Raw genomic sequence first — 24,328 nt, 5'->3', positions numbered from 1 at the left:
ACATTTTGTATAATATATTATAACATACTATATATACATTGATTTTTCTTACCCCCCCTCTATATGTGTCATAAAAAAGATCCCTAAAAGAAGAAAAGAAGAAGAAACATCATATTATTTATTCATTACAGTATTTTGTCAATGGCCCCCATATTTTTATAAATTTAATATATGTCCCCCTTTGTATTGCTATTGTTCTTTCCATTTTAAAAATATGACATATTGTATTCCACCAAAATGTGTAATTTAGGTTGTTGTAATTTTTCCAATTGTTAGTTATATGTTGAATGGCAACCCCTGTCATAATTAATAAAAGCTTATTATTTTCTGGTGAAATTTGACTTTTTTTTCTCATCATTGTTCCAAATAAAATTGTATCATATGATATTGCAATATGATTTTCCATTAATTTATTAATTTGTGGCCAAATTGAATTCCAAAAAATTTTAATATAAGGACAATGATATAATAAATGATCTAATGTCCCTGGTTCTAGATTACAGTGCCAGCATTTATTAGACTTAGAACTGTCTAGTTTTTGCAATCGAGTAGGGGTCCAAAAAGCTCTATGTAATAAAAAGAACCATGTTTGTCTCATAGATGCTGACACTGTACATCTCATTCTCCAAGACCAAATTAGTGGCCATTGAGATGCATTAATTTGATGTCCAATCTCAATGCTCCAAATGTCTCTTAGACCATTTTTTGGTTTTTTATTCAAATATCCAGATATTAATTTATACCACAATGCGGCTTGATGTCCTAGGAAGTCTGCTTTAAAGCATAAGAACTTTAAACTATATTGATTGTTTAATGATTTCCATTCAGGGAACCCAACCTGAATGGCCTGCTTCAATTGCAACCATTTAAAACTTTGTGTTTTATTAAGACCAAATCTATGTTGCAATTGTGAAAAATCCAGCAGTTTACCTTCTGAAATAATATCATCTAGGGATCTAATGCCTGCAATAATCCAGTTCTTCCAAAGGATTTGAGCTCCGCCAATTTTGATCTTGGAGTTTATCCATATGGATTGATTAGTTGATTTGTATATTGGGATGGGTGTTAATTTATCAATAAATCTCAATGTTTTCCAAGTATCCATTATTATTTTATTTTCTCTGTATCTTTTAGGTATATTAATACTTGGTAAATGAACTAAATTTAGGGGAAACATAAGGCGCCATTCCAAATATAACCAATCTGGTGCATTATCTATAAGTTCTGGGAGGATCCAATACATACCCTGACGTAGAATATAGGCTTGATGGTACCTATAGAAATTTGGAAAATTTACCCCACCCTCCTTAATTGATTTTTGCAAAGTTACTAAAGCTATTCTAGGTGTTTTACCAAGCCAAAGAAATTTTGTTAAAATTCTATTAAGCTTTTTATAAAAGGACCCCTGAAAATAAATAGGTATCATACTCATTTGGTAGCAAACTACAGGTAATATCATCATTTTAATAGTTTGAATTCTTCCCCACCAAGAGATATGTAATGGGTTCCATTGTTCACACAACTCCGTAACTTTTTTTAATATATATTTTTCATTTTCTTTTACAGTATCTTCAATTGTATTTTTAACTTGAATGCCAAGATATTTAAATCCTTCTTCTTTCCATATGAATGGAAAAGTATCAAATAATCCTTTTACACAATGAACATTCAAGGGTATAATTTCAGTTTTATTCCAATTAATTTTATAACCTGAAAATTTGCCAAACTTATCAATTAATTCTAATAAAGAAGATAAGGTAGACTCTGGATTTCTCAAATAAAGCAAAATATCATCAGCATAAGCCGAAATTTTATATTCCATATCTGAATATGGGATACCTTGTATCTCCTTCGTTTGCTGCATTGCTAACAATAAGGGTTCTAATATAACATCAAATAACAAAGGAGATAAAGGACAGCCTTGTCTAACTCCCCTCTGCAATTGAAAACCATCAGATATTTTATTATTAATATTTAGTCTTGCAATTGGGAAGCTATACAAAGTTTTTACCATTTGTATAAATCCAGAACCTATACCAAACCATTCTAAAGCCTGATACATAAAATTCCATTCTACCCTATCAAATGCCTTTTCAGCATCTAATGAAACTGTAAAAGCCGGTTCTTCCATTTTTTTTGATAAGTTTAGCATGTGAAATAATAATCTAGAGTTATTGGAGGAGTGTCTTTTAGCAACGAAACCCGTTTGATGCATATCTATAATATGTGGGAGAGCTTTGGCTAATCTCAAAGCCAAAATTTTCGCCAAAAGTTTATTATCAACATTTATCAAAGATATAGGCCTGTAATTTGAAACCAAAGTAGGATCTTTATTTGGCTTAGGCAAAACAATTATTATTGATTCAGCCATAGTACCTTTAATATTACCTTTTATAAGTTGTGTCTGATATAAATTTAATAAATGTGGGGAAAGTATATTTTGAAATGTTTTATAAAATTCTACTGTATAACCATCACCACCTGGAGCGGATCCAACTCTAAGAGATCTCAATGCTGTTTCTAATTCTTTTAATGATATAGGTTCATCTAAACTCCGTTTTATATGATCAGGAACCTTAGGTCCATTAATTAAATCTAAAAAATTTTTTCCGTCTTTTTGTCTCTCCAAATAAGGTTCAGAAGAATATAGGTCCTTATAAAATTTTAAAAATTGTTTTAATATTATATTTGTTTGATTTGTTATTATACCATTATCATCTTTTATTCCATTAATATTAGTTCTCCTTTTTTTTACCTTAAGATAATTTGCCAATAATTTCCCTGCCTTATTAGAATTTCCATAATACATTGTTTGCTTGGAAAACAAATCTTTTCTTATCATTTTTGAAGTTAATTCATTATATTTACCTTTTGTTTTCAAAAGAGCTTGTAAAACTTCATATTCCCATTTACTTATCAATTTAGCTTCTAATATTTTTATTTCTTTTTCTAATTCTATATATTGTTTTTTAATCTGTTTCCTAATAAAAGCTGAATATGATATAATATTACCCCTCATAGTTGCTTTAAATGCATCCCATACATTCTCTATAGATGTATCTTCCACTAAGTTTATTTGAAAGAATTCGTTAATTTGTGTTTTAAAATTTTCCAAGAATTTGTCGTCCACAAGCAATGCATTATCAAATCTCCAAAGAGGTCTATCATTTTCTAATTGATCTAATTGTAATTCTATCCATACTCCCGCATGATCTGAAATAATAATAGGATCAATGTAGGCTTTAATCACCTGTTGCACTTTATTTGTCGAGACAAAAATATAATCAATTCTTGAAAATGATTTATGAACCTGTGAACAAAATGAATATTCCTGATCATTAAAATGAAGAATACGCCATATATCTTTCAAATCACATGATTGAACCAAATTATCTAGACCTAAAGATTTAATATTTTTACCTGGTTTTTTATCCAATAATGGATCCATTACAGCATTAAAATCTCCAGCCACCACTAAATTAGAAGCAGCCAGTGGTAATAACATATTCTGTAGCTTTTTGAAAAATTCTGATTGATTCGAATTAGGGGCATATATATTGAACAACGTCAGGGTATCATTTCCCATACTTATATCAATATGTATCCATCTTCCATGTGGATCTGAACTTTTTACTTTAATCTTGGCCTTACATTTTTTATTTATAAGAATTGCAACCCCTGCTTTTTTACCCACTGCTGGAGCAAAATAACATTCCTTTATCCATCCACCTGATAATTTCTGTGATTCTTTCATATTAAGATGGGTCTCTTGCAGACAGTAAATATCCGCATTTTGCTTTTTTAAAAATGTTAATACTTTTTTCTTTTTAATTACATGATTCAGGCCATTGACATTAATTGAATATATTTTAAAAGACATTATACATTTTAATACTTTTCATTATATTTTTCTTCCCCTCTTCTTTTATATTTAAAATTCTAAAAATTTTTTTCACGACACACATATTTACCCCTAATGTATCTAATCCCTTATTTATTTTTCCCTTAATCATTCTAGTAAATATTCTCCTTTTCCCTCCCTTTCCCACCCAATACATTGGCTGCTTAAGGATACACATTGGAACTGTAACCCGAATATTCTCCTCTCCCCAGGCAATCAATATTCAAATAAATTTCCCTTCTATCTATCTATATCAATCCTTTATATCTTTAATCATTTTTCCATAACATTTCATTAATGTATCATTATCCATTAAACAATTTTTAATTTATATTTCCTTAGTATTATGATTTTAACATATAATTTATTTTAAACATATATGTAGTGTGTTGTTTAATAATTTTCCTATATCTTGTTCTTTCTTTCTTATAATTTTTATTGTCTTTTCTTTATATCATTTTCCTTCTTTTCTTCATATATTTCAATATTTCATATTTTTATATTTCTTCATAGAGACATCAAAACCATCTTAATGTTTTATGTTAAAATATCATAGGTTCTGGTTTAGAAAGAAAATCTTTTAGTTTTTCGGGATCCTCAAAATATAAGGATTTGTCTCCTGATGATACTCTCATTTTCGCCGGATAATATAGACCATATTTAAATCCTTTTTCTTTTAGTAAAGGTCTCATGTCTAATAGTCTCTTTCTTTTATTTGCTGTGTTTTTGGCAAAGTCTGGTAAAAACCATATTCTTGATCCTTTATAATTTAAATTTTTATCTTTTTTTGCAGCATTTAGTATTTCTAATGCTTGTTGGTATCTCAGCATTTTGAAAATTATTGGTCTTGGTCTGTCTTTGTTTTCTAAATTTTTAATTGGGATTCTATGCGCCCTTTCTATTTCAATTGGTTGTTTCAAGTCTAATTGTAGTATTTTTGGAATTAAATTTTCAAGGAAAAGGATAGTATTTTTTCCCTCTAAATTTTCTTGTATTCCAAATAGTTTAATGTTCTTCCTTCTTCCTCTATTCTCATAATCTTCCAGTCGATCTTTTAATTTATTTAATTCCAGGCTGTCGTTTTTACATCTTTTTGATTCACATTCTATAACTTCCATTTTTGATTCTAATTCAGTTGTTCTTTTGTTATTAACTTCCATTTGTCTATGAATATTTAAAATTTCTTCTTTCATTTCAGACATATTAGTTATAGTTTGCTTAAGCATTTGTTTAATTTGTTTTAGTTCTTCCATGACTTCTGCTTTGCTTAATATGTCTGGTTCTTCAATAGGAAGTGGTATCTTGCTTGGTGTTATTTGATCTTGTTTCTGTCTTTTTGCAGATGTACCAGCCTCGTTTTTATTTTGTCTGGTGCTTGCCATATTGTTGTTTTCTTTTTCTTGGTTATTCTTATTTCTTAAATTTAGTCTCTTAGTTTTAGGTTTGGTATTCTTATGTTTTTAATCCCTTTTCTTCCAAAATTTGGTTCTATCTTTTAAAGTAGAAATTTTTTTTTTCCTTTTTTTCCTTTTTTCCTTTTCCTTTTCTCTTTCTCAGTTATCTGTCTCAATCTTAAATACTCCTTTTTTAGTGTCTTTATCACTTTAATATTGGCAAAAAGGTTCTTTGAAGTAACTGTCAGTTATTTGTTTCCAGTTCTATTGATGTGAAAAAAAAAAGAACCAGTAATCCTTTTTTATGGTTCTTTTCTCTTAAGCCCCTTCAGTGTTTCAATGAAAGAGGGGGATATTCAATCCAACAGCATTTCCTTCCTTTAGATTTTTCTCAGACTTGTCGGGTTCTTCCACAGATTTAATTCATTACCTCTGGCAGTCACTCTTTTTTAATGACACCCCGCTTCAGCGCTGAATAAAAAAAAAAAAATTGTTTGGTAGTCCTTTCTTTTAACTCTCCTCTCACAAGCCCAATCGCAGCCCTGACCGAGGAGAGCAACACTTCATCTAATTCTTTTCCCTTATTTTGACAAACTTGAAGCAACTGTTCTCTGTTTATTCACAGCGTCTCTCAACTGCCTCGATGTCTTGCTGCTTCAGTTTTTTTTTAAAAGTTCCGTTAACCCTTTCCTCTGTCTCCTCTCTCACAAGCCCAATCGCAGCTTTGTCAGAGAAAAGTAATATTCAATTCAGTATTTTGTTTATTTAGTAAGTTGATATTTTTTTTGTCTTCAGCGCCTCGGTGTTTAATTACTGAGAGAAAATGCCGGTATTCCTTTCTCTCAGTTTTCTTTAATCAATCCCCCTTTTCAGCGTCGTCGTCGAAGGGTAATCTCTTTTTTTTTCTTATGGGATCTTTTGTATCTGATCGGAACACAAAATTCCTTCAAAATTTCCCCACCAACCTCGTTATTCACTCACACACACCTCGCGGTCTCAGCGCTGTAAGTTTCATGTAACCGCCGAAAATATAAACGGCTCTCTGCCTTTCCGATTCCTGTCAGCACATACCTCACTTCAACTACAGCAAATTAGGATTTTATTTTGTATCATTTGTTCAGCTTCTTTTATATATATTTTTTATATAGTTATTCAGAAGGAAAAAATTTTTTTTTTTATATTTCGTTGCCTGGGTGTTGAGGAGCTTCACGATCACACCTCCATCCGTGCTCGCGTTAAGCCACGCCCCTTTAAGAGGGTTTTTAAAAATAAAAAATTAAAAATTAAAAATTAAAAATTTTTGTTTACTTAGCAAAAGTGTTAAGAATAAGATGTTTTTCTTGAATTTAGTGCAACACAAAAAAATAAAAAGGGGGGGGGGGACCCAATGATCCACAGTAAAAACAACAGACTGTGGATGTCCTGAAAGATGATTTTTATTCACTCTTCACATAAAAATACAAATAAGTCTGAATTAGTAATACACGTATAATTGTCCTGTTGGACCCTACACGGTCCGTGTTTCGGCGAGACCGCCTTCCTCAGGGGTCCGGATGATGTAGGGTTTTATGCTCAAAGACACGTACATTGTTTTGTTCATATTTTTATCTTTGTACCCTACATCATCCGGACCCCTGAGGAAGGCAGTCTCTCTGAAACATGGCCCATGTAGGGTCCGTCAGGACAATCATACTAATTCAGACTTTTATTTGCATTTTTTTTGGTGAAGAGTGAATAAAAATCATCTTTCAGGACTGTTGTTGTTTTTATCTTTGGATTTTTGCTTGAATTTAGAAAATTGTTCAAATGCGGATTGGATACAGGGATGGGAAAGAAAACCGTAGGGATGGTGGGACAGTAGTAATATGATGGGGAATGGAGGAAATGGGATGGGGAACCAGATTATGTCCCCATACACACCTCTAATTTGTAACCTCTTCATTTTGTTCCCTCTCAGGCTGGCTTTCTGTCTTTTGTGGGCTCAATAGGAATGATGTTCTGGCTGCTCTTCACTCCCCATAGTCAGGAGACAGAGAAAAAGAGACTTTCTATTTTGGCTGGCTTTGCATTTTTCACAGGTATATTGCATCTACTTGTGTATGAATTAAATCATTGATTGAATAGAAAAAGAAGTAGTTTCTGGTGATGTCTGTTCTGTCTGATTTCCTAATTCCAAATTTGGTTGTGTGATTGAGTATCATTTGAGTGGTTATAACTGGATGTCCTTTTGTTCTTGTAGTTCTTATAGTCTTGTAGTCTTTATAGTTTGTTAGATCCTTCATTGAATTCTCTCAGTCCCTGTATTAGACTATTATAAAAAGAAAAATGAACAAATATGTGAGCATATGCTTCTTCCCTGCTATCTGAAACTCTTTAGTAACAGAGATGTCTAGATAAAGAATGTAGCAACTCCTGAAAGACTAAAAGACAGAAGCTCTAGCTCTTTCCTGTCTTGTGATTTGGTGTTTGGGGGGAGGGGGTCAGAGAAAGTGGCAATCGCCTGCTTTTCTGTATAATTGTTTGGATGCCTAATGCTGGGACGCATGCCTGTATATTGATGTCCACTTTATTTTTCTAGGTGTTGGTTTGGGTCCTGCTTTGAATTTGTGCATTTCCATCAATCCCAGGTGTGTATGTTTTGTGGTATAATGTACGCTGAACCCACTTGTGGTGAGGTGTTCAGCCTCTGATATCCCCCTCATGCTGTGGTTCCTTTTTTACAGTATTATCCCAACTGCTTTCCTGGGTACAGCTGTGATCTTCACCTGTTTCTCACTCAGCGCTCTCTATGCTCAGCGCCGTAGTTTCCTTTTTCTTGGCGGTAAGAACATTTTTGTGAGGAATATGGGGGAGAAGTAGAGTATCAGTGAAAAGTATACCTACTGATTTTCGTTTGAGTCTTGTATGTGCTCTGGCTATGACTCATGTGTCTGCACCTTTGTCTCCTTTGCCTTTTTGTTTCATCCTGTCTAGTTTATAACTGGTTGTGTTCTCTCATCTGCAGGCATCCTGCTGTCAGGTATGTCGCTGCTCCTTGTCATGTCACTGGTGAATATTTTCGTTGGATCCATTTGGTTTTCCAAGGTAGGTTGGTTTTGGGAGAGGTGTGTTTAGAAAAAGAAAAGCTAATTCTAGCTCAATATTTAGTGGTCCTGAACGCTAGGGTTTTGCATCTGAACCCACAAGTTACTTGCAGAATACTTGACAAATCATCTTTCTGAACTCTACCTCTTTCTCAGGGAGCTGCTCCTGCCCCTTCAGTTGTTGTTTTTTTCTTCAAACAAGTTGCTCAGAAGTGTTTCTGCTCTGCTTTGAGGTTTTTATTTTTTTCAGGCATTTTTTCTAAATGTTTGGTCGGAGGCTCTGATCCCAGAGGTTCCCATTTGTTGGGACCTCTGCCTGAGAGCAGACAGACTTGTGCTGCAGAAGTCTGCTGCTAGCAGGATCAGCCCTCAGACACCTAGTTAGCTAGCCTGCTTTTGTAGTTTTTGAGCTCGGGAGCCATCCCCTCCATAGCTGCTCGCATCCCTGATTTAGCAGGAGCTTGAACGCAGGCTGTTTGGCTCCTTCCCGGCTTGGTCGGGATTAATAGTAGGCCAACTCTGTGGTCCTTTCCCCCTTCGTGGTGCAAGGTTTTCCCTGGGTTGAGGCTCAGTCCGATTGGCAGACTGAATACCAAGTTCATTTGACGAACCTGTGAGGTAGAGTTTTTCTCCATTCCAGCAGCATCCCTGAGCTTAAGCAGGCAGGCACATGGCATAGTGCCTATATTATAGCCTATGAGTCCTGCGCGTGGTATTCTACTCTGCTATTAAGAGTCGTAAACTCCAACAAGAGAAGTTGTTCGGCACCGGTATGGACACTGAGAAGACATCACAGCCTTCTACATCAAAAGCATCAACTTCGATGTTGGCGTCGGGAGACATCGCTCCATTAGGTAAGCCAGCTAAAAAGCTGCCTACTTCCGAACAGATCTCGCAGGTCAACATTGCATCGAGTCCCTTGATGCCGACCAAGCGATGACCGCTCTTATGTCTGGGCTCTCCTCCATCGAGGTGTGCATCCTCTTCAAGGTTACCCTTTCCGAGGCCAGACATGGTACCGGCGCTTTCGTACCAGGAAAAGCTGGAAGCGCTGTTCCAAGTCAGTGACATGTTCAAACTCCTTACTCAGACACTGACTCCCATCGGTATCGACCCAGCCTGAACACCAGGTCCTGCGGTACCGATACTGGATATCCAGTACAGCGTCGATCTTCCATGCACAAGCACCGCTCACATGGATCGGCACCAGGCTTGATGCACCCTTTCACAAAAAGACTTTTATGATTCGGACGTGCAGTCTGACTCTGTGGATGATGTCCCTGAGTCCACTACAGAGGCTTATGAGACCCCTTCTGAAAAGTCTCTTTAAAAAAAAAAAAGTTTCCACAAAGAGCTTAATCTCCTACTGAAAGACTTTTCTTCACAATATTTATTCGGCAATTAGGTAAAGAGATCCCAGTCAAATTAGAAACTGATTCTACCTACAGTGCTGAATATTTGGAGATTTTGGACTATGATGAGCCTCCTAAAGAACTTCTTCAATTACCATCACATGGTATTCTCAAGGAAACGCTTCATAAGAACTGGGAACCCCCCCCCCCTTACTAATACTGTGGCCCCCAGAAAATTGGACTCTTTGTACAAAATAATTTTTTCTCCTGGTTTTGACAAACCGCAACTTCAGGATCAGTCCCTGGTGGTAGAGTCAACTTTGAAAAAATATACTCCATGCAGAGTCTGTTCATCAATGCCACCAGAACATGAAGGATGCACTATGGACAAATTTGGCCTTCACCTGTACCAAAATTCCATGTTGGTCAAATATAGTCCTAAACTACAATTTCTATATTTCCTGCTATGTCAAGACTCGGGTTAAGAAATTGTCTTCTTTTGATAGATACATTCCTTCCCAGCAATTACAGGATTTTCATCATATCTCTCGCACCCTTGCCCTGGCTAGAAGGTATATGGTGAGACCGGCTTATGATGCCTTTGAATTATCTTCTAAGCCTCAACTATGATGGTGGCAATGAGACGTCTGGCATGGCTCAGAGTCTCCGATATGGATGTCAACCTTCAGCATTGGCTAACATTCCGTGCTTGGGTGATGAGCTATTTGATGACTCTATTGAAAATGCTACCCAAAAGCTCACTGACCATGAAAAACATTGGGATGCTTTAGTCAAATCCAAGCCTAAGCCTTCAACTTCCAAGCCTTGTTTTCCTATCGGAGATGTTTTTCTTCCAAACCTGCTTCTCCCCCTAGAAACAGAAGCAACAGCACCTCAAAAAAACTCAGACAGCATCTCCCCAAAAGCCTGCTCTGTCTTTTTTTTTTTTTTTTTTTTCTTTTTTTTAAATCCTATTTATTGAAATTTTGCAATAGAGATACAAATAAATTCTCACAGCAGAAAAAACCAATAATACTTGCAATTACAGTCACAACCAAAGAACAACTAAACACAATTACAAAAACCCCTCATCCAATCCCTACCCACCCCTTCCACCCCCAATTTCCCTCCCTCCCCATCTCCTTCTACCTGCTAGGTATACAGTCTGTACAAAAAGAAAAAACAAGCATAATGGAATAATACAAGGATTCTCTCTGCATGGATCTCTGTCATAGATTAGCTATCCAGTCATTGTATGGGTCTCACACTTTATAGTATGCTACCAGCTCCTTACCAAGCAGTGCCGTTAATTTAGACATAAGTGGAATATAATCAAATTTAGCACACAGCATTGAGCGCCCTGGTGGCATTGGACGGTTCCAACCAGTCGCCAGAACCAATCGGACATGGGTGGAGGATGACAGGGCAACGGAGCATTCGATAAAGCCTGCTCAGTCTTTTTGACATACTTCTCGAGAGCATAGTTGCTGTTCCTCTATCCCAGCCTCTTCCTCAACCCATCGGAGGATGGCTTCAACTGTATTATCCTCAACTGTATTAACCACAGACCTCTGTGTTCTAACAGTCATTCGAGAGGGATACTCTCTTCACTTTATTGACATTCCTCCAGATCATTCTCCAAGAGTCTCCTTTTCATCATCAATAGCCATCTCTCCTTTTTTGGGAGATAGAATCCCCCCTTCTTAATGCTATCGAAAGGGTTCCACCTGCACAAGCTGCCCTAGTTTTGCTCCTGGAAGTATTCTCCTCGCTGTCTGGAAGCGGATGCTTTTCTGCTGGATTGGACTCACAAGTTTCTGTATGCCTTTCCTCCAATCCCCCTCATCCTCAAGACGCTTGTCAAGCTCAAGCATGAATCGGTCACCATGATTCTTATAGCTCTTTGGTGGCCCAGACAACCCTGGTTTTTCCTTCTACTTTAACTCAGTATCAAGGAACCAATACTTCTTAAAGTTTTCCTGTCTCTTCTCACACAGAATCATGCAGAGTCTCTTCTGCATCCCAATCTTTCAGCATTACGCCCGACAGCTTGATACCTCTCAACCTAACTTCGGCTGACCTTCATCTTTCTCATCTTAGTGCTATCAATACTTTGCATAGACCAGTCGATGGTAACTGCTCATTCTCTTATGTTCAGATTCATAAAAGGACTTTTCAATGTCAAACTACTTCCAGTGTTTTGGGATCTTAATGTGGTCCTTCCTGCTTTGATGAAGCCTCCTTTTGAACCAATGTCTAAGGCTCATCTCAAGTATCTTACTTGGAAAGTGGCCTTTCTCATTTTTCTCACTTCAGCTCGACAAGTCAATGAGCTTCAAGCACTATTGGCAAATCCCCCTTTCACAGTCTTCCTCCTTGACAAAGTGGTTCTTCGCACCCATCCCAAGTTTTTTCTAAAGTCTGTTGTACTTGTTCTTTCCTAATCCTCATTCTCACCTGGGGAACGGCTCTTCATACTCTGGATTGCAAACGAGTATTGGCTTACTATTTGCAGAAAACTTAACCGCATAGAACATCTCAACTTTTTGTCTCCTTTGATCCTGAAAAGTTGGGACGTCCAGTATCAAAGAGAACGATTTCCACATGGTTAGTCTCTTGTATCTCCTTCTGTTATGCTCAGGCTGGGCTGCCACTAGAGAATCATGTCACAGCCCACAAAGTCGGAGCTTCAGTTGCTTTCCTTCGCTCGGCTCCTATTGATGAAATCTGTAAAGCTGCTACTTGGTCCTCAGTTCATACATTCACATCACAGATGGGATGGTCACTTCGGCCAAGCAGTATTGCAAAATTTTGTTTCCTAATGGCCAACTTCCTACATCCCATCATAGTAAGCTAGGGAATCTCACATGTGAGAATATGCTGCCTGCTTGTCCTGGGATAAAGCATAGTTACTTACCGTAACAGGTGTTATCCAGGGACAGCAGGCAGATATTCTCACAACCCACCCACCTCGCCTGGTTGGCTACTTAGCTTGCTTATCGAACTAGGGGAGCCGCAAGTGGTGTCGGGCATGCACGGTGCAGGTAGCTTGCAAACTTAAGTTCTTAAAGTGGCAATGCACTTTTAAAGTTGTCTGTACCGGGCCTTCAAAGATGATGCCACCCACATGTGAAAATATCTGCCTGCTGTCCCTGGTAACACCTATTACGGTGTTGCTTTATCTGCAGGTCCTGGGGTCGAAGGTGGCAGGCATGGATGTGATCCCTTGGGCAAGAGTGCAAATAAGATCTCTCCAAGATTCTATTCTTGCTTGATGGTCTCCCCAGATGGACTTGCTTCAGCAACCGCTTCCCTGGTTACCGGAAGTAAAGAGCATTCTGTGGTGGTGGCTGCAGCCAGCTTCCCTCGCAAGGGGCATGACTCTCCGAATTTCTTTCTGAGAGACTCTGACCGATTCCAGACTTTATAGTTGTGGGGAGGGGGTTTAATTCCAATGGACACCCAGTTCAGGGTTGTTGGACACTGGCTCAGCAAACGAGGTTCATAAATCGACTTGAACTCATGATGGCAAATAAAGGCCAAATTGTCCATCTAGTCTGCCCATCCGCAGTAACCATTATCTCTTTCTCTCTCAGAGATCCCACATGCCTATCCCAGGCCCTTTTGAATTCAGAACCATTCAGCTAGCACTTCAGGCACTGGAGAAGTCTCTTGAAGGCAAAGCAGTCAGTCTTCTTAGACAATGAGACAGCAGTGGCTTATGTCAACAGGCAAGGAGGCACCAGAAGTGCCCCATTATATCTAGAAGCTCAACTCCTCTTTGGCTGGACAGTAGCTTATTTGCAGGCCTTCTCGTCTGCATACATAGCAGGAGTGGAAAATGTGCAAGCTGACTTTTCTCAGCTGGCAGACTCTCAACCCAAGGGAATGGTCTCTGCCTCCACCAGGCACTCGCCTCCCATTGTTTCAGCAGTGGGAGTATCCACGAATGTATCTGATGGTCTCAGCTGTAAACACAAAGGTGTATCTCTTGTATAGCTGAAGATATGCGCCTGGAAGCGTGGAGTTGGACACATTAATCCAAATGTGGCTAGAGAAAGGGCTCTCTTACGTGTTTCCCCTGCGGCTCATGCTAGGGTGAGTCATCTAGGGTTGGTAGTCCTAGTAGTGCCTGATTGGCCCCGCAGACCTAGTTCACCTCCAGAGGGACGATGGCATCAGACTCGGTCCAAGTGGATCTTCTCATTCAGAGACCAGTCCTTATTGAGAATCTGAAACACTTTGGGCTTACCGCATGGCTCTTGAGTGAGAAGCCCTGACAAGCAAGGGTTACTGGGGATATGATTGTTTCAACTGTGCTTAGAGCAAAGAAGCTGTCGACAGTAGCAGCCTAAGCCAAGGCCTGGAAGTCCTTTCAGCACTGTGGATGATATAGAGCCCTTATGAGCTCTGATTTCAGTAGTCCTGGACTTTTTGCAAGAGGAACTTCAGAAAGGTCTGTCAGTTGGCTTGCTGAAAGTGCAAATAGCAGGCCTTTCCTGTTCCCAAGCTCAAGGGCGAAAGAGATTCTTTGGCCTGTCACCCCATTGCATTCTCCAGTGCATCTCCCTTTCCCTTCCTCAGAACTTAACACCATATTAGAAGGTCTCAGTAGAGCTCTCTGAGCCCTTCTGGATCTTAAAGTTGACGGTGTGTTTGGCGATTATGTTGGCGAGACGAATTTGAGTTACAAGCTCTGTCCTGCAGGGAACCATTTCTTAAGTTTTACGGAACCAGGATTCTCCTTGCACACAGTTCTTCTTACCAAAAGTAGTCTCGGCCTTCCTTGTTAATCAGGAAGTCTGATGGATGTCAAACGAGTGCTTCTCCAGTATCTCAAAGTTACCAGTGAGTTTTGTGTATCAGATCACTTTTTTGTTCTGACCAGTTATACCAAGAAAAGGAGGCCAGCTTCTAAAGCCTCAATTTTTTCCAGATGGATTGAAATTGCCATTTCCTCCACGTATGTGGGCTGCATTAAACATCCGCCATTCACATTGAAAGCGCACTCATGGGCAGAGACTCTGGCGTTTCAGCTGAAGAAATTGTAGAGCAGTTACTTGGTCTGGCCCTTATACCTTTACGAGGTTCTATAGGGCAAACATAGCAGCCAGGAAAGATGACGCTTTTGGGTACTCTGTTCTGAAGGCAGGCTCAGCAGGCCCACCCTAGACTCCAGGGACTGCTTGGTACGTTCCTAGCATTCAGAAACACTAGATACATTGCACTAGAAAGAAAGATTAGATTGTTGCCTCAATCTTCTTTCTTGTATTGAAGCCCTACCCTATCAATGGGCTTCACCTGCTTTCTGCCTTAAATCAGAGAATTCTCCAAGGTCGGACTGTCTCTTGGATAAACTGGATATACAGTACTGCCCCCGAAATTCGCAGGGGTTCCGTTTCAGCAACATCTTCGAATTTCAAAATACCGCAAATTTAGTAGCGGATCGAAGGCAGGAGAGGGCAGTTGTGGCAAGTGCTGAAAATCGGATGCAGGATCATGCTTAGTCAGGCTACACCAATCAGGAGCTGCTTTGACATGTTATCTGGCGTGTCAAAGCAGCTCCTGATTGGTGTAGCCTGACTTTAGTACCAGTAAGAGGCGGTCAGAAAATATTGCAAAAGACTTGAGTCCGTGATTCACGAACTGCAAATTTGTGGGGGAACACTGTACATTTAAAAAAAAAACCCCAAAAAAACAACCCAAAGGAAAACGCTCAAGAAAGTAAAGTCTAGTTCTAAGTCTCTGCTTGATAGCGGGACAAGCGAGTAGCTACAAGCTCTATATAAGATTAGTGCTGATTGCACACAGTTTTTGTTTGTTGTGATCAATTACTTGAATGTTATAATGTTAATCGATATGTTGGTTACAGAGCAGAATAGAATTGTAGTGTTGGGAATTTTTCCCCATTTTCCTTCTTCCGGATATGTCTGTCGTTATAGTGCTGCTTGATTGCTTTTGTTCAAACTGAGGGAACAGGATCGGCTCCCTGGGAAGAGTTGGAATTCATAAGATGATTGACAGAATTCTGCACTCAACTTGTGGTTGGTTCAGATGCAAAACCCTTGTGTTCAGGACCTCTAGACACATCTACAAGAGAAGATTATCGACGTAAATACCTAATCTTTCTTTCTCCTCACAATACTCTGTTGGACACAAAGAAAGGGGACAGGGCTGGACAGACGGAAGCAGGCAATGTCAAAAACAGATTTTAAATGCATGGGTGGGAGGAGAAAAGAAGGTGTAAAGAAGTAGAAGGATGGTTAGAGAAGAATAAGAGCATGGTGGGAGAAGGGGATGTAGGTACAAGGAGGAAGGTAGCAATTTTGGGAGTCGAATATATGTGGATGACATTATTTTCTTTTTTCCGGTGTGTGGCTTGGGAAAAGATATGGAAAAGTTACTGAGTGATTTATATGAGTAAAATTGTTGAGTGGATGGAAGAGCATCTGAGACTGAATGTGGGCAAGACAGAGGTAATGCTTGTAGGGAAACCTGATCATAAGTGGTCTAAGAAACTAAAAGTGATTGTGCTTCCAGTGAGTGAATCAATGACTGTTTTTAGGTGTAAGGCTGGATTCTGGTCTTATAATGAACTTACAAGTTTCTAAGGCATGTTTTGTACAAATACACTTATTGCATTGAGTAAAACCTATGTTGTCACCCTTTGAATTTTGTACTGTTGTTCAAGTGATGGTTCTGTCAAGGCTTGATTATTGCAGTGCCTTGTACCTTGGAATAACCAAGACAAGGTGCAAAACGCAGCAGTCAAATTGATAACAGGAACATCAGAATATGATCATATTTCACCCTACCTCCAACAATTACATTGGCTGCCAGTTGTTTTCAGAATTCAGTATAAAGCGGTAATGATTTGCCATCAATTCTTGTATGGCACTATACCTGAATTATTTAAGATGACTAATTATTTACCAAATATCTCTGTGTCCTGAAAACTCATCTTTATTAAAAGCAAATGCTAATCCAAAATATGTTGAGGCCAGTACAATGACCTTCTGTTGTGCATGGATTAAACTGTGAAACTCACTTCTGAGTCAATTATGAAAATGTTGTAAAAAGGGCAATTTCAGGAAATTACTTAAAACACAGTTACAGTGGAATCTTAGTTTGCGAGCATAATTCGTTCCAGAAGCATGCTCGTAAACCAAAGTGCTCGTATATCAAAGCGAGTTCCCCTTAGAAAGTAAGGGAAACTCGGATGATTTGTTCCACATTCCAAAAAGACCCCCCCCCCCAAGGCCACTAGCATGCTTCGACCCCACCCTCAGGAACCAACTTCGCCTTGCTCTTCCCCCCCCACCTCCCTGAAAACTGGCTTGCCCCATCCCCAAACCCTTACCTCAAGCGGACACAGGCACGCAGCACCAACCCACAGGACGTGCCAGTGCCTTTGCTGAAAGAGCCTGCTGCTGATCTATGCTGGGCTGCTGCGGTGCTTTGAGCATGTGCGCATGCTCAAGGCCTTCTGGCCCACTCTCTGAGATTCTCATGCTGATTTTTGAAAAATTTCTGCATGATTCTTTGTATAAGCCTTTTTTTGGCTTTCATTCTTTTTACTATTGACTTTCTAAGGATTATTTGTTTATGCTTGTCTGATTTTGTTTTATAGAATTATGTATGTAAAACTTTAAAATAAATAAATAAATGTTTTCTTCATTAGGCCAGCTTTTATGTGGGACTTGCAATCATGTGTGGCTTTGTCCTGTTTGATACTCAGCTCATCATTGAGAAAGCTGAGAGTGGAGATAAAGACTACATATGGTAAGTATCAGATGTTTTTCTTCACAGCTGCCAAACTTTCCCTGCACAAACAGGAAATGTAGTTACCTGATAAGACTGCTCAGTCTTCATCCAAGCTATCACATTGATAAGGAGCTTTTTTTCTCTTATTTCATATTCTCACTGTTCCAAGAAGCTTAAGAGGCTTCTTTTTTTTTTTTTTTTTTTTTTTTCAAAATGGTTTATTCAAGAAAATAAAGCATAGAGCAATACAAACAGATACAACATTTTCCAAATAAGCATGGTATAACAAAACCTAACAGATGTTAACCAAAGTTCAACAGAGTCCAGGTTGTCATGCTGAGCCGCTAACAGCGAGTAATCTTCAGAAGAAGATAAGTGTTATAATGTTCTAAGCGGCTCTGTTGCAGGAGACAAGGACACTGAACACTTTTTCACACATCACAACGTATACATAATGTTATTTAAAAGTTTAAAACTTTTATTGAAATTGAATTTGATAATTAATATAGTATGTTGTATATGAGCAGAGTTATGTTGGTAGGATGTGTCTACAGGGGGAAAAGTTAGGACAGCAGTTTAAGAGGAAGGCTTCTTCAAAAAAAGTTACTGTTCCCAAATCAGTAATGCAGGCAACTTGCACCTGGAGAACACTTGAAAGGCACTGTGCCTTTCAAGTGTTCCCCGGGTGCAAGTTGCCTGCATTACTGATTTGGGAACAGTAACTTTTTTTGAAGAAGTCTTGAAAGTGTAATTTTGAATCACTGAGTGTTGAAGTGAGGGTGGAGTTTCTTTTTTTCCTCAAAAACCCATGAAGCCTAACTGATGTTTTTTCTCCACACTTCTATATATTCTCAGTGATTCCTGACTTCACTTTTGTATTTAAATCAGTTGGCTTCTGCCAGGAGCACTTTTTTGCAGTTATCTTAGGAGCAGGCTTTTGTCTGATATATTGTGATTTTAATTACCCCAACATTGACTGGTTCTTGAGGCCCCCACCTACCTCGGGTTTAGAAAATCTCTCAAAACTCACCTATTCCATGGACAAGACACCTAACACCCCTCTCCAATGAACCACAACCTCCTCCTTTCCCCTTCCACCTCTCTACCCAGCCTACCCACCTCAATCCTCCCTCCCCCGACCTACACATTCACTTCTCTCTCTAACCTCAACTACTTCATTGCTTCTAACTTTGTTCAATTGTTGTGAACCACTTGTAATTTTTTTGATAAACATGAACCGCCTAGAACTCCTTGGGTATGGCGGTATACAAAAATAAAGTTATTATTATTATTAAATGTTACATCGGGGAGTGCTAGAGAGGTAAAATTCCTAGATGTCATAAATTGACTGCTTCTTGGAGCAACTGGTCCGGGAACCGACAAGAGGGGGTGCTATTTTAGATTTGGTCCTTACTGGATTACAAGACATAGTAAAGGAGTTATCTGTGTTGGGTCCACTGGGAAACAGTGATCATAACGTGATCAAATTTGAGCTGATACTGGGAGTAACATCGCAAAAAAAATCTACTATAGGGGCGTTTAATTTTCAAAAGGATGACTATGATAAAATGAGGAAAATGGTTAAAAAGCAGCTAAAAGAATCAGTTGCAAAGGTTAGGACTGTAAACCAGGTGTGGATGTTGTTTGAAAATACCATCGTGGAAGCCCAGACCAGATGTATTCCACATATCAGCAAAGGTGTAAAGAGGAAACGAGAGCCGGCGTGGTTAAAAGGTGAAGTGAAAAGAGGCTGTAAGAGCAAAAAAAAAAATCCTTTAAAGAATGGAAAAAGGATCTGAATGAAGAAAATAAGAAGAAACGCAAGCACTGGCAAGTTCAATGCAAAGCATTGATAAAAGACAGATAAGAGAGAATATGAAGAGAAACATGCAAAAGAGGCAAAAACTCATACCAATTTTTTTAGGTACATCAGAAGCAGAAAACCTGTGAGGGAAGGAGCAAAAGGGGTGCTCAGGGAGGGATAAGGCCATAGCGGAAAGGGGATCCGGAAGGTTCGCCCCCCACATTTCGCCCCCAGCAATTCGCCCCTCACATTTCGCCCCCCACATTTCGCCCCCAGACACATTTCGCCCCCACACATTTCGCCCCCCGGATGTTTCGCCCCCACACATTTCGCCCCCTCACATTTCGCCCCCACACATTTCGCCCCCAGCAATTCGCCCCTCACATTTCGCCCCCCACATTTCGCCCCTAGGTATTTTTCGCCCCCACACATTTCGGATCGCAAATCCTTACCTCACGGGCCCTCAGTCCAGCTGCTGGTGTGCGCGAGCGAAGCCAAGGGGGGGGAGGGAGTCGAAGTCTGGCCCCGCCCCCGGGCTTTCCCCTTTTTCGTCCGCGATCCGCTAGGACATGAAGGGGGATCGGGGCTTGGTAACTGCACCAACTTAAAATAAAAGAGACCCAAAATTAGGCTGCATTTTGTAAAAATTCTCTGCATCTGTTTTGCAGATGCCCACTCCCTCCCTCTATTCTGGCAAGCAGCTCCAGCGTCAGGGTAGTTCCAGCCCCTGCGGTGTCTCCTCCCGACTCTGCTCCATGGCATCACTGTCATCTGACGCCAGGTCCGAGGCGGTGTCTGAATCGCTGGCTTCCAGGCATGCCCGAGCTGGATTCACAATAACAGCCCGCCGTTTTTCATCCTCCAGCTGCAGTTGGTTCTCTTGCGTGCCTTCAATGTGCTGAATTACTAGACCAGCGTTTCCTGAACCCTCTCCATTAGGCACATGATCTTGAAAATGTGATGGCTATATTTCCGCCGCGGCCAGACACTGCCCCCCTCCTCCTCCCTGCCCTATCTTCCTACCTCTGCCGATCGTTGGCAAGCTTTCCGAACTCCTGCCCCGCTACTAACCGGTTGCGCGGATCCACTTAGTCCATCTCAGTGGCACGAGCAGCAGCGCGATTTGGCACTGCTTCTCAGCGCTGAGCAGCTTCCTTACTGGCTCCCAAGAATTCTCCCGAGAATTTGGGAGCCAGTAAGGAAGCCGCTCAGCACCAAATTGCGCTGCTGCTCATGGCATTGATTTGGACTAAGTGGATCCGTGCAGCTGGTTAGCAGTGGGGCAGGAGTTTAGAAAGCTTGCGCCTGCCTGCTGCTCTGCCTGCCTCCCTCTGGCCCAAGCCCCGATCCCCCTTCATGTCCTAGCGGATCGCGGGGGCGGGGCCAGACTTCGGCGCTGCTGCTCATGGCATTGATTTGGACTAAGTGGATCCGTGCAGCTGGTTAGCAGTGGGGCAGGAGTTTAGAAAGCTTGCGCCTGCCTGCTGCTCTGCCTGCCTCCCTCTGGCCCAAGCCCCGATCCCCCTTCATGTCCTAGCGGATCGCGGGGGCGGGGCCAGACTTCGGTTCTGCTGCTCATGGCATTGATTTGGACTAAGTGGATCCGTGCAGCTGGTTAGCAGTGGGGCAGGAGTTTAGAAAGCTTGCGCCTGCCTGCTGCTCTGCCTGCCTCCCTCTGGCCCAAGCCCCGATCCCCCTTCATGTCCTAGCGGATCGCGGGGGCGGGGCCAGACTTCGACTCCCTCCCCAGCAGCTGGACTGAGGGCCCGTGAGGTAAGGATTTGCGCTCCGAAATGTGTGGGGGCGAAAAATACCTGGGGGCGAAATGTGGGGGGCGAAATGTGAGGGGCGAATTGCTGGGGGCGAAATGTGTGGGGGCGAAATGTGGGGGGCGAATTGCTGGGGGCGAAATGTGCGGGGGCGAAATGTGTGGGGGCGAAACATCCGGGGGGCGAAATGTGCGGGGGCGAAATGTGTGGGGGCGAAACATCCGGGGGGCGAAATGTGCGGGGGCGAAATGTGAGGGGCGAATTGCTGGGGGCGAAATGTGGGGGGCGAAACTTCCGTGAACCAGCGGAAAGACTGAATGAATTCTTTGCTTCGGTCTTTACGGAAGAAGATGTAAGGGATCTGCCTAAACTGGAAATGGTTTTCAAAAGATTGGTGAATCTGGAAGATGTACGAAGCCAAATCGAAAAGCTAAAAAGTGATAAATCGCCAGGACCGGAAGGTATACATTCCCAGGTTACTAAAAGAACTCAAACATGAAATTGCTGACCTGCTTTTAGTGATCTGTAACTTGTCTGTTTTTGTTATCATGCTTTTGCTATCTGTTTTTGGCATTGCCTGGAGGGTGGCCAATATTGAACCGATTTTTAATTTATTTTTTTTAAAGGCTCCAGGGGAGATCTGGGAAATTACAGACCAGTAAGGTAAACCTCACTTCTGTACAGGCAAAATGGTAGAAACAATTTTATATAAAATAAAATTGTGGATCACGTAGACAAATATGATTTAATGAGACGGAGTCAGCATGTGTTCAGCCGAGGGAGATCTTGCCTCACAAATTTGCTTGACTTCTTTGAAGGTGTGAATAAACATGGATAAAGGTGAGCTGATTGATATAGTGCAGGGGTGTCCAATGTCGGTCCTCGAGGGCCGCAATCCAGTCGGGTTTTCAGGATTTCCCCAATGAATATGCATGAGATCTATTAGCATACAATGAAAGCAGTGCATGCAAATAGACCTCATGTATATTCATTGGGGAAATCCTGAAAATCCGACTGGACTGCAGCCCTCGAGGACCGACATTGGACACCCCTGATATAGTGTATCTAGATTTTTAGAAAGCTTTTGATAAAGTTCCTCACGAGAGGCTCCTGAGAAAATTAAAATGTCATGGGATAGGTGGCAAAGTTCAGTTGTGGATTAGGAATTGGTTATTGGATAGAAAACAAGAGAGTAGGGTTAAATGGTCATTTTTCTCAATGGAGGAGAGTACACAGTGGAGTACCGCAGGGGTCTATACTAGGACCGGTGCTATTTAACTTATTTATAAATGATCTAGAAATTGGAACGACAAGTGAGGTGATTAAATTTGCTGATGAAACTAAACTGTTCAAAGTTGTTAAAACGCAGACGGTCCTTAGGAAATTGGCAGACTGGGTGTTCAAATGGCAGATGAAATTTAATGTGGACAAATGCAAAGTGATGCACGTTGGGAAGAATAACTTGAATCACAGTTACCGGATGCTATGGTTCACCTTAGGGATTAGTGCCCAAGAGAAGGATCTGAATATCATTGTAAACAATATGATGAAACCTTCTGCCCAATGTGTTGTGGCAGCAGCCAAAAAAGCAAACAGGATGCTAGAAATTATTAAAAAAGGGATGGTTAACAAGATGAAGAATGTTATATGCTCCTGTATCGCACCATGGTGCGACCTCATCTGGAGTATTGCGTTCAATCTGGTCTTATCTCAAGAAAGATATAATGGTGCTAGAAAAAGGTTCAAAGAAGAGTGACCAAGATGATAAAGGGGATGGAACTCCTTTATGAGGAAAGACTAAAGCGGTTAGGGCTCTTCAACTTAAGAAGGATACAGCTGAGTGGAGTAGAACAGGTACAAGTGGATCGATTTTTCACTCTGTCAAAAATTACAAAGACTAGGGGACACTCGATGAAGTTACAGAGAAATACTCTTCAAACCAATAGGAGGAAATTTTTTTTTTTCACTCAGGAAATAGTTAAGCTCTGAAACACATTGCCAGAAGTTATGTTAAGAGCAGATAGCGTAGCTGGTTTTAAGAAAGGTTTGGACAAGTTTCTGGAGGAAAAGTCTATAGCCTGTTATTGAGAAAAACATGGGGGAAGCCACTACTTGCCCTGGATTGGTAGCATGGATTATTGCTACTCCTTGGGTTTTAGTCAGGTACTGGTGACCTGAATTGGCTACCATGAGAGCGGGCTACTAGGCTTGATGGGCCATTGGTCTGACCCAGTAAGGCTATTCTTATGTTCTATGTGGTTCACAAAAGATTAAGAGTGTACAAGGTGAATACAATAAGCAAGGTGGATCGGATGAATCTTGAAGGCCTGCCCTGTCAGTTTTCAATTAGCCTTCTTATTGTCTTAGGCAGGTATTTCCAGCTGCTTGTCTTTCGCCTATCAAATCAGGTCTGAACAGTGAACAGATTACTCACTATTGCTAAAACACAAATCAGAGATTGGGAGAACTACATAGGTGTTAGTGCCAGTTGCACGATAGTTCTGTTCCACTTTATTTTGTTACATTTCTATTGGCATTGTTTCTTGTTTTGTATCTGTTAAGAGCAGAGCTGATTTGGCTTTGTTGGGGAGTTCATGTGCCCCTCCTTTTTGTTTCTCTTATAGTGCTTTGGTATGAACTGAAAAGCTGCAGTACAGCCCAGAGATAAATGAGGCAAAGCCGAAAGAATTTACATAATGCCTTCTACACAATTTGCGATTAGAGGTGAATAACTCACTGGTTCAAGACTCATATGCCTTTCTACTAGAAAGAAGACTGAAGTAAGAACTTAATCTTCCCTAATTGTTGCTCCTGATTCATCATCTTTTTTTCCTTTGCAGGCATTGTGTTGATCTGTTCCTTGACTTCATCACAATCTTCAGGAAACTCATGCTAATCTTGGCAATGAATGAAAAGGTGAGTTCTGTGATGCAGAATTTAGGCCCTGCCTCACCTCCGACCTAGCATTTCATGAAGCCACCAGAAAACTCAAACAAATGCTCCAGATTTCAGTGTTTCCTTTTGCTTACTATTTTAACATTGGTAAACTGCCTGCTTCCCTTGTGATACAGGTGGTATATCAAATTGAACCTGAATTTCAGTTCATGCTCCCTAGCGATTGCAAGTTGTAATGCCATTCCTAGCCCAGGTTTAGATTGATGGCCAGGTGCAACTTACTTGCAGTTGTTGATTGGCCAGCTGTGTTACATTCTGTGGGTAAAATTGTAAAAAGTCCTCTGCAACAATTGGCATAACTGTAGT

General features: G+C 40.4%; 1 protein-coding gene across 1 annotated transcript in view; it reads left to right on the top strand.

Annotated features, from left to right (window-relative positions):
• Window positions 1-24,328, top strand: part of TMBIM6 (transmembrane BAX inhibitor motif containing 6) — a 38,680-nt gene that overhangs the window by 12,076 nt on the left and 2,276 nt on the right. The window contains exons 4-9 of the mRNA XM_033938089.1: window positions 7,253-7,373; window positions 7,874-7,922; window positions 8,019-8,116; window positions 8,300-8,379; window positions 17,412-17,512; window positions 23,908-23,983. Of these exons, the coding sequence (XP_033793980.1) occupies window positions 7,253-7,373; window positions 7,874-7,922; window positions 8,019-8,116; window positions 8,300-8,379; window positions 17,412-17,512; window positions 23,908-23,983 (525 nt within the window). The remainder of the gene's footprint in view (window positions 1-7,252; window positions 7,374-7,873; window positions 7,923-8,018; window positions 8,117-8,299; window positions 8,380-17,411; window positions 17,513-23,907; window positions 23,984-24,328) is intronic.

The sequence above is a fragment of the Geotrypetes seraphini genome, chromosome 3 (genome assembly GCF_902459505.1).
Source record: "Geotrypetes seraphini chromosome 3, aGeoSer1.1, whole genome shotgun sequence".
Classification (NCBI taxonomy): Eukaryota; Metazoa; Chordata; class Amphibia; order Gymnophiona; family Dermophiidae; genus Geotrypetes; species Geotrypetes seraphini.
Note: the sequence above shows the minus strand (reverse complement) of the source record. Positions and strands in the feature narration are given on the sequence as shown.